At 40.8% G+C, this 13635-nt stretch overlaps 1 protein-coding gene across 2 annotated transcripts in view; it reads right to left on the bottom strand.

Annotated features, from left to right (window-relative positions):
* LOC116296778 (hemicentin-1) overlaps positions 1-13635 on the bottom strand; it is a 63736-nt gene that overhangs the window by 49358 nt on the left and 743 nt on the right. For both annotated transcript variants that reach the window (XM_089039300.1, XM_089039299.1), the window contains exons 3-11: positions 13388-13460; positions 9363-9668; positions 8859-9203; positions 8352-8457; positions 7699-7922; positions 6829-6976; positions 6664-6708; positions 6215-6318; positions 5011-5280 (exon numbers count right to left, since the gene is read on the bottom strand). In XM_089039300.1, coding sequence (XP_088895426.1) covers positions 5011-5280; positions 6215-6318; positions 6664-6708; positions 6829-6976; positions 7699-7922; positions 8352-8457; positions 8859-9203; positions 9363-9668; positions 13388-13436 — 1597 coding nt within the window. In that variant the 5' untranslated portion in view covers positions 13437-13460. The remainder of the gene's footprint in view (positions 1-5010; positions 5281-6214; positions 6319-6663; positions 6709-6828; positions 6977-7698; positions 7923-8351; positions 8458-8858; positions 9204-9362; positions 9669-13387; positions 13461-13635) is intronic.

Raw genomic sequence — 13635 nt, 5'->3', positions numbered from 1 at the left:
TCTGAATCCCCCCATCAAAGCCCATAAGGTTCGGCTGGTTAGTTGTTCTTTGTACAATTCTTGGTATAATCTAGTCAATGGCATGGTCACCGTGCATAAGGGGTCTAACAATTACCAAGGCGTAATGCTACCCGATGGACATTACACGCCAATCACCCTTGCTAAGGAGCTCGCCAAGCGCGGTTATACTCTCACCACAGGGCTGCCGCATGAAATGACCTTCAAACATAATCTTCCTAACAATTTCTCGGTAACCCTAGGAAAAGCTGATGCATTAGGATCTTTACTAGGTGTCTCAGGCAAGGAAATTACCAACACGGCCATACCCGTGAAATGGAAAGTCGCATCCTCTTACGAAGTCTATTGCGACTTGGTTCATAGTTACAACAATGGAGAAAAGTCTTCTCTTATGTCCAAGTTTCTGCCCAAAGGTAATCCATTTGACCCAGTAGAATACACTCCCATTTCTTTGAGCTATGACTTGTCTAATTTGGTAGAAAGCATAAACATCACCATTAAAGTGGACGGAAAGACGGTGGATTTTAACGGACGTAAGATCAATCTCGTCCTGGAATTCATATAATGGGCCGCATAGAGTACAAACTCAAAAGGATTTACTATGGGCCTGAGGGCTATTGGAGAGGAGCGTCAGCTATTAAGAAACTCGCGACCGCGGCCAGGGTATCAGAAGAAACGGCTAAGAACTGGCTAAGAAAACAAACCCTCTGGCAGGTTTATCTTCCCGTGCCCAAGTACATTCCCAGACCCAGCTTCACCGTAAATGCCCCCAATGAAGTTCATCAGGCGGATTTGCTTTTCTTACCGCACGATAAGGTGAGAAAAAAGACCTATAGGTACGCTTTGACCGTAGTTGATATCGCAAGCAGATATAAGGACGCCGAACCCATAACCAGCAAGGATTCTGGGGAAGTCGCAGAAGCCCTAGGTAGGATTTATAAGCGCGTCTTGAAATGGCCTAAGCTGCTGCAAGTGGATGCGGGGACAGAGTTCATGGGCGTGGTTACCAAGACCCTGAAAGACCACAGCACTAAGATTAGGAGAGCCGAAGCTGAGTACCACAGGGGTCAGAGCATTGTCGAAAGATTTAATAAGACCCTGGCCGAGCGTCTCTTTGGGTACCAGTATTGGAAAGAGCTGGAAGATCCCTCCAAACGCAACAGGGAATGGACTCAGAGGCTCCCCCAGGTCATCGCGGCTTTGAACAACGAGGCGGCCAGGGCTACGGGAATGAAACCCAAGGATGCTATGAAGAAGAAACACGTGGAACACAAGTCCTACGTCAGAAGTTCGAGGGCGGTGGGACTGAAGGAAAAAAAGCTCCCCCGCGACATAGTGGTCAGATACCTCTATCAGCCGGGGGAACTCGAAGGTGGCAGTAAGAGAGCCACGGATCCTAACTGGTCCCTAAAAACGTATGAGATTTCGAAGTCCGTCACCAAGGAAGGGCAACCCGTGTTGTATTACCTAAATGGCCCAAGTCGCGGATTTGTCAAGGAAGAGCTGCTCATAGTCCCCAAAGACTCAGAGTAGTGCTGCTCCACGCGCCCGATTACACTCTAGGCATGTCAGTCTTACGTTACCTCTGCAATGGCCGCGTTTATTATTTATGCGATCTACGGAGAACTGCTGATCGTCATTCGGATCAAACCTCCATAGTAGAGGTATGTTACATTTGGCACACCTTGCCCCTTTCTTATAGACGTCGTCCACGCATAGGTCGAACGTCATATCTTTTTCTTCGTCGTGTCTTTTGTAGCGAAGGAGTTTCTTGGCAATGTTCTCCTTTGCTATATCTTCTGGGGTGCGGTCGTAACGCAGTTGCGGACCCCAGGCTCTTTTTAACTGCTTGGCATATTCTACACGGCTTACGGCGGTGTAGATAAGGTTGCTCCAACACAGCCGCTGGTCTATGATCCATAAGGTTTCTTTTATGGTAAGCCCTTGCGCGCTGTGGACTGTCATGCAATAGCCCAAGCGCCAGTCTGGATGGGAGGTAATTCTTTCCACCTTTTCTATGGGTACCCAGGCTTTATCGTGCGTTACTGCGTTCTGCAGTTGGATGTCGGTACCAGGTACCCAGACGTCTCTTTTTTGCATGCGGGTGTCGTGGGGTTTATAGCAAACAGGTACGGGATGCGTAGGGAAGCGCTCTCGGTGTATATTTAGCAAATCCTTTTGTATGCGAGACTGTGCTGCGCGCTTACTACTTAGCACCAGATCTTTAGGGTGCCATGTGTAAAGGAAGTCCTCGTATTTCTTCGCTCGTACGCGTTTGCGCAGTGTTTTGCATTGGCCGGCGTCACTAAGGCCCCTTAATTCCGCTTTCAGGTATCTTACTTGATCCTTACTGCGGTAATCTGTGTTGATTTCTTCACAGTAACCACCTTTGGTGGTTAGTTCTTTTAGCCATTCGTGGGGCATCTCTCCGGATATTGGAGGAGGCTGGCAGGGATCTCCGGCGAATATTACTTGACATTTCCCGCGAAGGAACTCTACGAACTCCTGCAGGATTTCCAAAGGCACGGTGCAAATCTCATCCCAAAGTATCACCGGAAGGTATGTCGTGGATGGCTTCAGGTACCCACTTTTGGCCATTCCAACGAAAGAAGCTGTGGTACGTTTGAGCGTCGTGGCCCATTTCGCAGAGTTCTCTTTCCAAACGGTGCGTTGGCGTTAGCACCTTTATCTTAGGAAAGAGTTCTAATACGCGCGTCGTCTTACCGCTGCCTCCCGTACCGTAGAGGTAAGAGAAGCGTTGGTAGGAAAAGGGGTCGGCAACTGAAGGTAGAGGCTCTTTGGTAGGCGTTACGGTGCCCTGGGTGTGCTCGCCGTGATATTCTACGCGGCCTCTCCAAGCTTTGATCTCTTCATCTTTGACGCGCCATTGGCCACTTTCTGCAAGTTCATCGGCAGTGTAGAATTCCTTCATCTTTTCCAACACGTGCGGTTTCACGTATAAGGAATCCGTGGCTACGCGGGGGATATCTTCTTAATTATTGTCAAACCGCAGGAGCATTGCGAGAAGGTTGATGTGCGCATATGCGAGCATGCTGGCACGCAGATGATAATATTGCGGTCGATGGTCCTGGTAATAACACAAAGCATTCCATTTGTGCAGCTGATCTTCTACGAGGTAATCCCATTTCTCTACAGACACCATCGTTCCTTGATCGTGGGCACGTTTTATGAGGAAGCTTAACTCTCCTTCGTCTGTTATTAAACGCCGTTGCATGTGCTTCTCTCCCTCCTTAGCGCCCTGGGTAAATTTGCCTATGACAATTCGGGCGGTTGGGTTGTGCTCCGGTAACCATTGCATGAAGGCGCTGTGACAAAGTATGGCTTCATGCGCTGTGTATTTCAGGAGTTTACGCTCTTCAAGGAATTTTAACAATGGCACCGGTATCCATTCTTTCTCCTGCAGGTGCTTTCCGTACCACGCATAGATTATTGGATGTAAGTCTTTCGTAAATTTCCAGCTGGTTAACCTAACGAACCCCGTTGCTGGGGCGTCGTAATAACCTGGTAGTGACACCCTAAAGAATTGGGAGTCTGGATGTCCGTAACGGTCGTAATATTCCTTACAATCTCCTAGACCTTTGAAGCTTGCGGGGTAACAATGTTTCATATCCAGCGACACGTATTCGTCTTCGTCGTATTCCATGTTCCACAGACCACCATGACCGTGCTCTACGCAAGCTTTAGCTATGTCTTTGAACTCCTCCGGCGTGGATTTCCAACCGTTTCTTTTCTTTGCGGCTAAGAAGTCCAAACTGCGACTGCTAAGCACTTCGTCGGAGAAGTCTTCTCCTAAAGTCTCGCAGGCGCTTTGAATGCGCAGCTGTTCCACTTCAGGACGATACAAAGTACCATCTTGGGTCATAAATTGACTTCCCTCCGCATCCATTAACCAAATAGAATTCTCGTGCATTAGTTCTGCAAGCGGCGACTCCTTGTAAACGCGCGTCTCCTTCTTCTTTGGGAACCTTAACTCCCTCCACGCATGTGCGTTATGCTGGTAAATTACGATAGGCGCACCCCGGCCTCCATACTTGTGCGTCCCGGAGTAAATGAAGCCGTCGGTGATGTCTTTCACGTGTATGCGCCTTTCTAAAGCAACCTCTAACTTCTTGATGTTGTCTATCGTTCCTCCAGTCTTGTAAGTGGCGTTTTCCCATTTCCTGATGGCTTCTCTTCTCTTTAAAGTTAACTTACCACCCCTAGAGGAATCCTCAAAGAACTCTCTAACCAGCTTTCCTACGCAGTTACCAGGATGGCGCATTGGTTTAAGCTTTTTAACATCCGGTTTTTTAATCTCGTACGCGCCGTATATAACTACGGTAACCGGGTAAGCAACCTCGTAGAATAGCATGTCCACACCTACTAACGCTCCCGGTCTGGTGTCTTTATTCGGCACGAACAAGCTTTGCTTACCCGACGCCCGTATTGGATTACGCCCCTTTTCTATTATCCACTCACCGTCTAAATACTTTATAAACGTCAACTCCAGACGGTAATTACCTTCGTGCATCAAGTCAATTATCCTTTCTGCTCTTTCCTCGCTCATCGTCTCATCTGTATCTCCCTCCATAAACGTTGTGAAGGCAAAGTCCGCATCCAGGCGATCCAACACCTGAGTTCGCAGTCGGCGCACAGTTTTGTTACGAATGCTTGTGATGGTGTCCATCTATATCTAAGGAATATCTTAACCCCCATTTGCGATACCTTCGATTCCTAACATAGCAGCAACAAATAACGGGACGCGGGTATTTCCCGATGCCGACCCCTTCCTTAAACCGCCTGTAAAACCCGTAAATCTTCGACATTGACCGCGAGTCCCCCTTACTGCTGCTAGGGAATGTCATGTGATCTGAAATGGGCAATTTGCATACGAAGCTTTTGATCATTCTACATGTACATGACTTGTATTCCTTAAGACTATTCCTGTGAAGGGAATGATCCTTATAGATCCTAGATATAAAATTTACTTACCATAAAAAGTTGCGGTATTCGAAGCATTGTCCTCGCCCAGAACATTTTTTGCCTTACAAGTGTAATTTCCTTCATCGGTACTTATAACATTGGCAATTACAAGGGAATTGTGACCACCTACAGAATACCGTCCGCCAATGGTAAGGAGTTGATCATTCTTGTACCAACTATGCTGAGCAATAGGTACAGCATCTGAATTACATGGCAATACTGCATCTGTATTCTCAAATAAGTAGAATGGACCGAAATTCTTGATTTTAGGAGGTCTTGCTGGAAGTAAAAGGACATGTAAATTATCAGTCCTCTAAAATCTGAGCTTGAAAATTCAACTACATAGGTCTTATCTAGTATTACTGAAGAATATTCATTGAAAGTTTTACAGGTATTACCGTGAGTATTTGAACATTTTAAATGCTGGAATTAAGCTCCTCTAAGCTCCGATTACAGAAATGTCTCGCTAAGGTGATGATCTCTCTTTGTAAGAGTTAGTTACCGAGAACATAGTTAGTAGAGAAGTTGAGAAGGTTTCATACGAAAACTAGTCCCAAAGGACGTCATTAATCTGATTATCAAATTGTTCCTTAATTCCCGTGAGGGATTACTCGAAACAAACGCTTTTCAATTCTGTTTAGTCAACGTTAATGAGCTTCACCAAAGACTTAAATCAACTTTTTGTCCATCATTACCATCAGCTATCTATGTAGTATACAGTGTGGTATAGGTAAGCCAAAGTTCCGGGTTCCGGTTCCTGATAGTTTCTATAGTCATTTTTCAAAAGATTTCTTTCTTCATAAAAAGTTTGTCTCCCTAACCTCATTACGCATTCAAGTGCTATATATAAAGTATTAGGATTCAAGGGATATATCTAGATATATTCCTTGAATTCGTAATGACCAGGGATATATGGGATAACAAGCGCTATAAATAACCAAAGAAAACCATGTCAAGTATGAACTAAGGGCAGACCTATCCTCCTAGCAAACGTTCTTAGGATCTTTCAGGCGAAGTTTCTATCCGTGTGACTAACAGTTGGTTCTCGTACTCTCGACAGCAGTCGCGTTGTAGTGCTGCGCCGTTTGTTGTTTCACGTCTCAGTTTCGTTCTAGACGCGATCGAAGCGTGTGTTAATTTATTTTCGAGGCGGCTAAGTGTCAGTAGATTTAGCTAAGAGCTAATTAGGGAACATAACCAACTAACCACTAACCTTCAACTCTGAGCCAAGTGGAAGATACAACCATGCCCCAGTCGTTTTCAGCAACACATTGGTAAACACCTTCATTTTTTGCTTTTACGTTTTTGATCAACAACCTATAGACAAAATGAAAACGAAGGGAAGATTGGGAACGAGCACCACAAACAATCAATGATTTCAAAAATAAGATTTTCATTAGAGAGTTCTGTTGTCATAAATTAAATCCCTGCACAGTTATGAGCATTTGGAATGTACTGAAATCATGATAGCGATAGCGAGGCTGGTAGGCCCTTGGTCGTTGTTTCCATATAGAACTTTCTAATTTCAAACAGCTGTAGATTTTTGTCATTTAAAGTTACTACACTGAAATCACGGAAGATCACTAATTTCAATATACTCTTTCTAATGAAAGCAATGTTGTCTTCTATAACGGATGAACTAAGGTATCTCAATTGCCACACCTTCCATGTTGTTTATTCCCATCCACCATACTGGTGTTTTGAGCCCTAGGAAAGATAATGAAAAAAGATATAAGGTTTGTTTCATTTAAGGGTCTCTGTCCTTTCATGGTTCCGAGAGGCAAGTGGGTTACACTGCTGCTACAAGCTTTCTCTTTTACAACTTACAATTCTGTGTCAGATGTGAATTCCTTGCCATTGTGATACCACTTGTACTTGGGTGAAGGAGTGCCAAAGGCTTGACAGAATAAGCTAACATCACCAAGAATATTAATTGTTTTTATCCGAGGAGGTGTCACAATCCACGCAGGGGGAACTTGTTATTGAAAAACATATAGGAACAATTAAAATTGAGAACAACATTTATAAGACTGTACATGTGTACGGGGCGTAGCGATGTCTCTGTCATACGGGAGGCAATAATGTACATTTCCCAGTCAAAACGCACGCGTACGCGCTTCATCTTTAGAATTTCCCGCCTTATCCCGACGTTTTGGGAGTGTGATTACCCCACTTTCCCCTTCTCTCTCGCTAAGCCACTGGTTAGTTTCCGGGTTTTTTTTGTAGAGTAGGCTTTCTAGCAGATGAGCATGAACTGATTAATGTGTGATACATCTAACACTGTGTAGTCGGATCAGTGAATATTGGCCTAGGCTGGAAGCTGTAGAGCATGAAAGAAGCTTAGGAACCCATAACCAAGTATTTCTCTCTTGCTTTCTGTTGACAGACTCCAAGGTTATACACATGCATGGGTGTATTTATCGTGTACTTCATAACTGGCTGACAATGCAGCCCATTGTTGGCAGATCGTTTGTCTACACTTCAATGGCCGACTCCACTGCTGTCCAAGGACAGTCGGCTAATTATCGATGAACACGGGACAACCGGTCATAACGTACGCAAACATTTAAGGTACAAAGAAAGGTTGATATTTCATATTAGCTCATTAGATTATTCATGTGATCTTTTCTATTTTAAGATATAATTTTAAGATACAATTTCAAAATGCCGACATCAATGATATACATGTTGACTCACTATAAACAGTGATTTTGATAAGTTTGGAGACCAATGTCTTTCCTTGACCATTTGAAACTTCACATCTGTATTTTCCAGGCTCATGCTGCTCCTTAGAGATCTTTGGAATGTGCAACACCCTTCCATGATTGGCTCTTGGGATAAGAATTCCATCTTTACCGTTAATAATTTCTTTGTTCTTGCCATTTTCAAAGACTCTATACCATCTAGTTTGAGGAGCAGGGCTATCGATTGAAAATAAATATTAATGATCATTATGATGAATATCATGAATCATAATGAATATATCAGTAACATTAAATATGATTTATTTAAAGCAAAGATCCCGAAATTTCAGTAAAAATTCCGGTTAAAAACCCTGGGCTTATGCTCATTCGTAAAGGTTTCTTGATGGGCTTATAACCAGGCCAATTTTACATTGTACAGTATTCAAAGAAATCGTAAAATTAATGAGAAAATGCTTAGAACTGTTTTAAGTGTCGTACGCAAAGTATGCAACCTCCGAACACGCGTCGCAAAAATTGAAGTGAAGGTGATAAGACTAAAAGATAGTCAGTAAACGTGCTAGTAATGTTTGTTTATATGAACCTTTGAAGGGCACTCAAACTAGAGAATTATATGAAAAAGCCGTAAAAGATTTGATGACGACTCACTTTCCACTTGCTACACAGTGAAGAAACTTCTCTTTTCCTTGAACTGCTGTTTCCATTTGCTTCGGTTCTCCACCGGGGGCAAATGTGGGAGAAAATGATGAGCTATCTAAGAAATGGGATTATAAAAGAGGACTTTTAATGGCAATTCCAAAAATAATGTCTGAAGTTAAAAACAGATCTGTTGGTATATAACTACTAAAACCTATACTAACTTGATAAAGAAATGTTTGGTAAAAGTATCTTTAACTAACCCTGAAACAACTCACTTAAATCAGGGCATGGGCTAGCCCGTTGAAATAAGAATAAATTGTAATTAGAGTGCGTTCGTATCGTATCATGTTGTTGTATTGGTAAATGGGGGAGGGGGAGGGGGGAGCGATGAGATTTCCTAAGTAACCCCCTCTATTATCGAATTGGGAAGTTTTTCTGTACTGTTTTATTGTAAAAGTGCCCTGCGACTCGAATAGTTCTTTTGTTTGCTTCTCCTAAGGTTTCTCACATACATACCATTTCCTACAACTTTAAGGTTGTATATATGTGAATAGTAGATGGTGTCACGAGACGCCACAATGCACTGCAGTTGTAAATTGAAGGGATACGCACTGAACTTTTTTATATCTTCTTGGTCCACATATGTGAAAAATAAATCTCCATTGGGTAGTATAGCTAAGTTAGCTTTCATTTGAAGCTGCATTCCTATTTCTGGTCGCTTTATTCCCCAATGATGAATCACCCCAAAGTCACTATGACCTGCACCAGTGGTGTGCGCTGGACATGCAAGATACAACGGACGACCAACGGTGACATTCACAGTCTTTTCTACAGCCTTGTCTTCCACGAAAGGTGAAATTGCTGAAGCATAAAATAACATGCTTGCTGTCAATATCTTTACTCTGTACAGCAATGAACCCCAAATTAGTAGGAGATCAAGTCCTAATAACCTGATAAATTAATATTACTATTATTATGGTATTGATAATAACCATACTAAATATACCGTCCAGTTCTCACCAGTTACTTTCAAACGAAACTTCCTTGAGATTGCTCCTCCAGCAGGATTGCTGACTAAGCACTGATACTTCCCGTCATCATTGGGGTTGAGTGAAGTAATAGTGAGATTAGAAGAACGCCCTGATGATTTTATTGTTTGATAAGGAGGAAAAGATAGGAAATCTTTATCGGATTTTTTCCACTTGAAGGTCATGGGCAACGAACCAGTCGCTTCGCAGGAAAGGGTAAATATCTTGCCGGCCACCGCTTGGTCTGGATCGTCAAAATCCTTGGATGGAAAGATGATGGTGGGTGGGATGAGACCAGCTGAAAGAAGTAAGATAAATAAATAAAAATGAGTGAGAAAAATGGCATTCAGCAGTGTCATCTATAAAGAGTGGCTTTACAAGCATCTCTACCCATATAAGTTGAGGTGGAATTGAACCTGGATCCCACGAGGCAAGTAATGGATGATAAAAAACATGGTGATGATGATGATTATCAACAACAAACGACAAACAACAAACGACAAACAAACAAACAAACGACAAGGACAAACAGACAAACAAGCAAATAATTAAACAACAAACTCAAACAACAAGAGTTGGACGCGAGAAGCAAATTTGTAAACAGCCAGAACTGATGTAAATATCTTTAGAAAACATTAAGTCCAATTCGTGATACTTCAACGTTTCTCAAAGCTGACACAAGTACGTTCTTCAGACAGATCATTTTAGTTGAAGTAAATTCAAATTAGCCTTGTGTATTCAACGAAGAGAATTCGTACGAATATTTACTTGGTAAGCCCTTTAAAATTTAATTTTATTCTGTAAAGAACGTGCGCGATGCGGGAAAAGACCATGCCTCATTTATCACCTTAAAAATGTTTGAATTTGAATTTTGATAAATTTTGATTTTTTTTTTCTTTTTATTATTATTTTTTCCTCGTCAATTTTAATGTTTATTACATCCATTTTGAAAGCACTACCAAATCCTGCAATCTGATTTGTTCCCTGCAGCAGTGATTTCAGCCTAAATTGCACGATTTTGAGCTCTAAATTGCACGATTTTGCACATCATCTGATATGAACCAATCACGAGAGAGACATGTCATATTCTAGCCAATTTTATTAAGGAATCCATTTGAGTGTTGAGCTCGCCGCTTCTTGCGAAAAAAAGAGCCACGGCTCAAAAAGAATTTTCTGAATAACGATTTTACCGTAAAACGTCGTAAAAAAAGACTTAAAAAGCCGTTAAAAGGACTTAAAAAGACCAACTGAACACTTAAAATTGTCAAAAGCATCTTTGTAAAGTAACTGATTAAGTATAAGTTGAAGATATTACAGCGAAAAGCAGTGGGGGGAAATGCAATCGGCATAGTAGTTTGAATGTGACTTTTTGGCAATTGATCGTGGAAAGTGGTTTCCTTTTCAATCTTTAAAGCATAAAACACATCGAAAATACAGTCATTAAAAGAAGTCTTTCTTAAGAAGAAGATTTTTGCTGAGCTACGTGACTTCTTAAGGACAACCGAAGGACTAAACAACCTTGATTTTTGCTGTTTTCTCGGCACAAGTGTGATCTTAACATTTTGAACAGAAATCGTAAAATACAAGCAGTGAGCATTGGCTGTATGGACAACAGCCAGTTCATTACAACCCTTTTGGGCAGGATTGTCTTGCTATTTAATGTAAGTAAATGATTCTTAATACATGCAATGCCTTTTGGTCCTATATAAATTCATTTTAGTTTTGGATTGAAAGTGTTGATTTTCAAAATGAGAATCATTGCTCGATCAGTATAAACAAGTTCTCTTGACAGCATGTTTGAATCGACTGCTTGTAGATTGTAAGTCATATTGGTTTAACTGGAAAAAACGTCCTTTTCAAAAAAGATTTCGAAATGGATATAATAAATTGGTAATTGAACTTCGTGTCGTGCAGTTTTGGTCTGAAATCAAACTTGCAATTACAAATCGCACGGCTCCCGCTACGCGGTCGTGCGATTTTGTAATCGCGCGTTTGATTTCAGACCAAATTGCACTCCACTCAGTTCAATTACCATTATTAATCATGTTTGTACTGTATGTAAATTGTATGGAGAGGGAATATCAATTGGGACGAAAGTTCTGTTTTCTGCGCCAGTCACAAAATTTGTATGTCTCAAGTTTTATAAAATGTATATGTTTATATTGTGACATATAAACTAAACTAAACTAAAATAAACCGTATCAGCACACTTCTCATATTTTGTATTTCACATGTGCAAAATTATTTAGCGCACGCTTATGACGTCCAGCTCAAGGTAAACATGACAAGCAAACTGTTTTGAAATCTATATTTATTTATTTAATATTTTTCTATATGTTTGGACTTTTCGTTTTCCCCAGCTGTTAAACCGACCACTGAGAAAGACGTTCCTAAGTAGAGGCTTGTTTTTTTTACTAAGGAATTTTTTACTAAACCATTGTCTGTACTTAGGTCCGTGCTTTCTAGTTTGACTACAGCTACAACCTTGGACTTGGCCTTGAACTAAGTACCTTGCAAAGTGAAGCCCATTCAGTGTGCGTAAGAGTTAGCTAAGTTATTCCATTCCTAATTTTCCAAATACAATTTGTGGCTAGACTAAGATCATTACGTCGGTTTAAAGTTGGTTAAGCACAGATGGTGTTGGTTTATGTTGTGGCTAAGAATGATGGTAAATCGTGATCATTAACGATATGTCAATTATTCTAGGAATAATGTAATGAATTTTTTATCCGTCAAAATTAACCAACGACTTGTTTGTTGACAAAAAATTACAAAGACTGGAATTTTGCTTCCTAAGTACTAACCATCCTTTGGGGGATATTAAAGAACCTTCTGGACTATTCAACTGTCTCTCGGTTGAACATTGTCACGAAAGGAATTTTTATGTGGAGGGACTATGCTCTTCCCCTTAGGATCCCTTCCAACACAATGATTCTTTGTTTTAGCTCCTTTATAGGTCTTCACGCTCTGCTGCGTGACTACAACTATCTGCAGCTCTCTTCCTGTAACTTAACTAATGATATACATGAAAAAATTATTGGCTTAGAGCAGCAGTTTTGTTAAAACGTAATAAAGTAAATGCAAAAAATAAAATTTGAAGCTCGAGGGGGGAAATGGCAGCCATTTTGTCTTAAGTAAGTAAGCACAGATTTTTCGGATTTTACTATTAAAGAGCTAAATAACAGTTTTAAAAAAGAAAACACAAGTAAAAGTGCATTATCATGGCTGAATGTATGGAAGAAATCAGAGTGAGAAGAAAAGAGACTACGTCATGAATTGAGGAAAATGAGCCAGCTGATCTGAAAAATAATCGAGCCATTCTTTGCCGAAGTAAAACAAAAACAAAAACAAAAAGACTATGAGCAAGACTATTAAACACGAAGTAGTAAGTACTTACACCATATTTATATCAAATGAAACTTGGATTCAACATTTGCTAGATCATGTAGTTATTTAGAAGTGCTAAAATGCTATACAACAGCCAATGGAAATTAAGAGAGGTTTCTTTGCTAAAGAGTTGGGCTGTCGGTAGATTACTGACAGCGCCTAGTTATTAATATTCAGCGAGGTTGTATTGGGGACAATGCAAGTACCCTGATAGCATAATCCCGAAAAACATTATATAACCATTATAGTATCACCGACCTTCCGGTTGCTCAACATGACTTCTTTTTAATTTAATTTAATTTTTTTTAACAGCATCAGTGATATTTGATTATCAGCTTGTTGCTTTCGATTCTATCCTGTCAAGTTTTTTCCCGGACTCTCTTTCGGTTTTGCGACTTCTTGCGAGCCACAAATACTTTTTCCTATACATTAACATTTGACTTTAGATTTGACATGCCATTTTCCTATTATTGAAAATTCTACTGCTCCGACATCTTTCTTCTCATACATTCGGCATTGAAGTTAGTAAAGTATTTTTTTTTTCCAACTCTTCCCCTCTACCGACAAAAATCCCCAGCCATATTTTACTGATTACAATAAAAGCCCTCGAGCAGTTAAGGGAATGCTTACCTGTTAATGTCCATGAGCAGACGATAACAAATAATGTTGAGAATGCCATCCTGAATAAGCCCTTGGAGAGGCACTGATTTTGAAAGAAAACGAATCGAAAATTATACGATAATACACCAAAACAAGATGACATTCTTACTTTTCTCAGATGCATGACAGCGAAATATCCGATTAGGAAGAAAGTCACATTAATGATTACAATATATAACAAAAGTAATGTTCAAAAGAATATTTCATTCCACAGATAT

Source organism: Actinia tenebrosa, unplaced genomic scaffold, assembly GCF_029948245.1.
Source record: "Actinia tenebrosa isolate PJP-AT-01 unplaced genomic scaffold, QUT_ActTen_1.0 PGA_scaffold6__47_contigs__length_16458017, whole genome shotgun sequence".
In the NCBI taxonomy this organism is placed as follows: Eukaryota; Metazoa; Cnidaria; class Anthozoa; order Actiniaria; family Actiniidae; genus Actinia; species Actinia tenebrosa.
The sequence above is the reverse complement of the archived record's forward strand: the minus strand, read 5'-3'. Positions and strand labels throughout refer to the sequence as shown.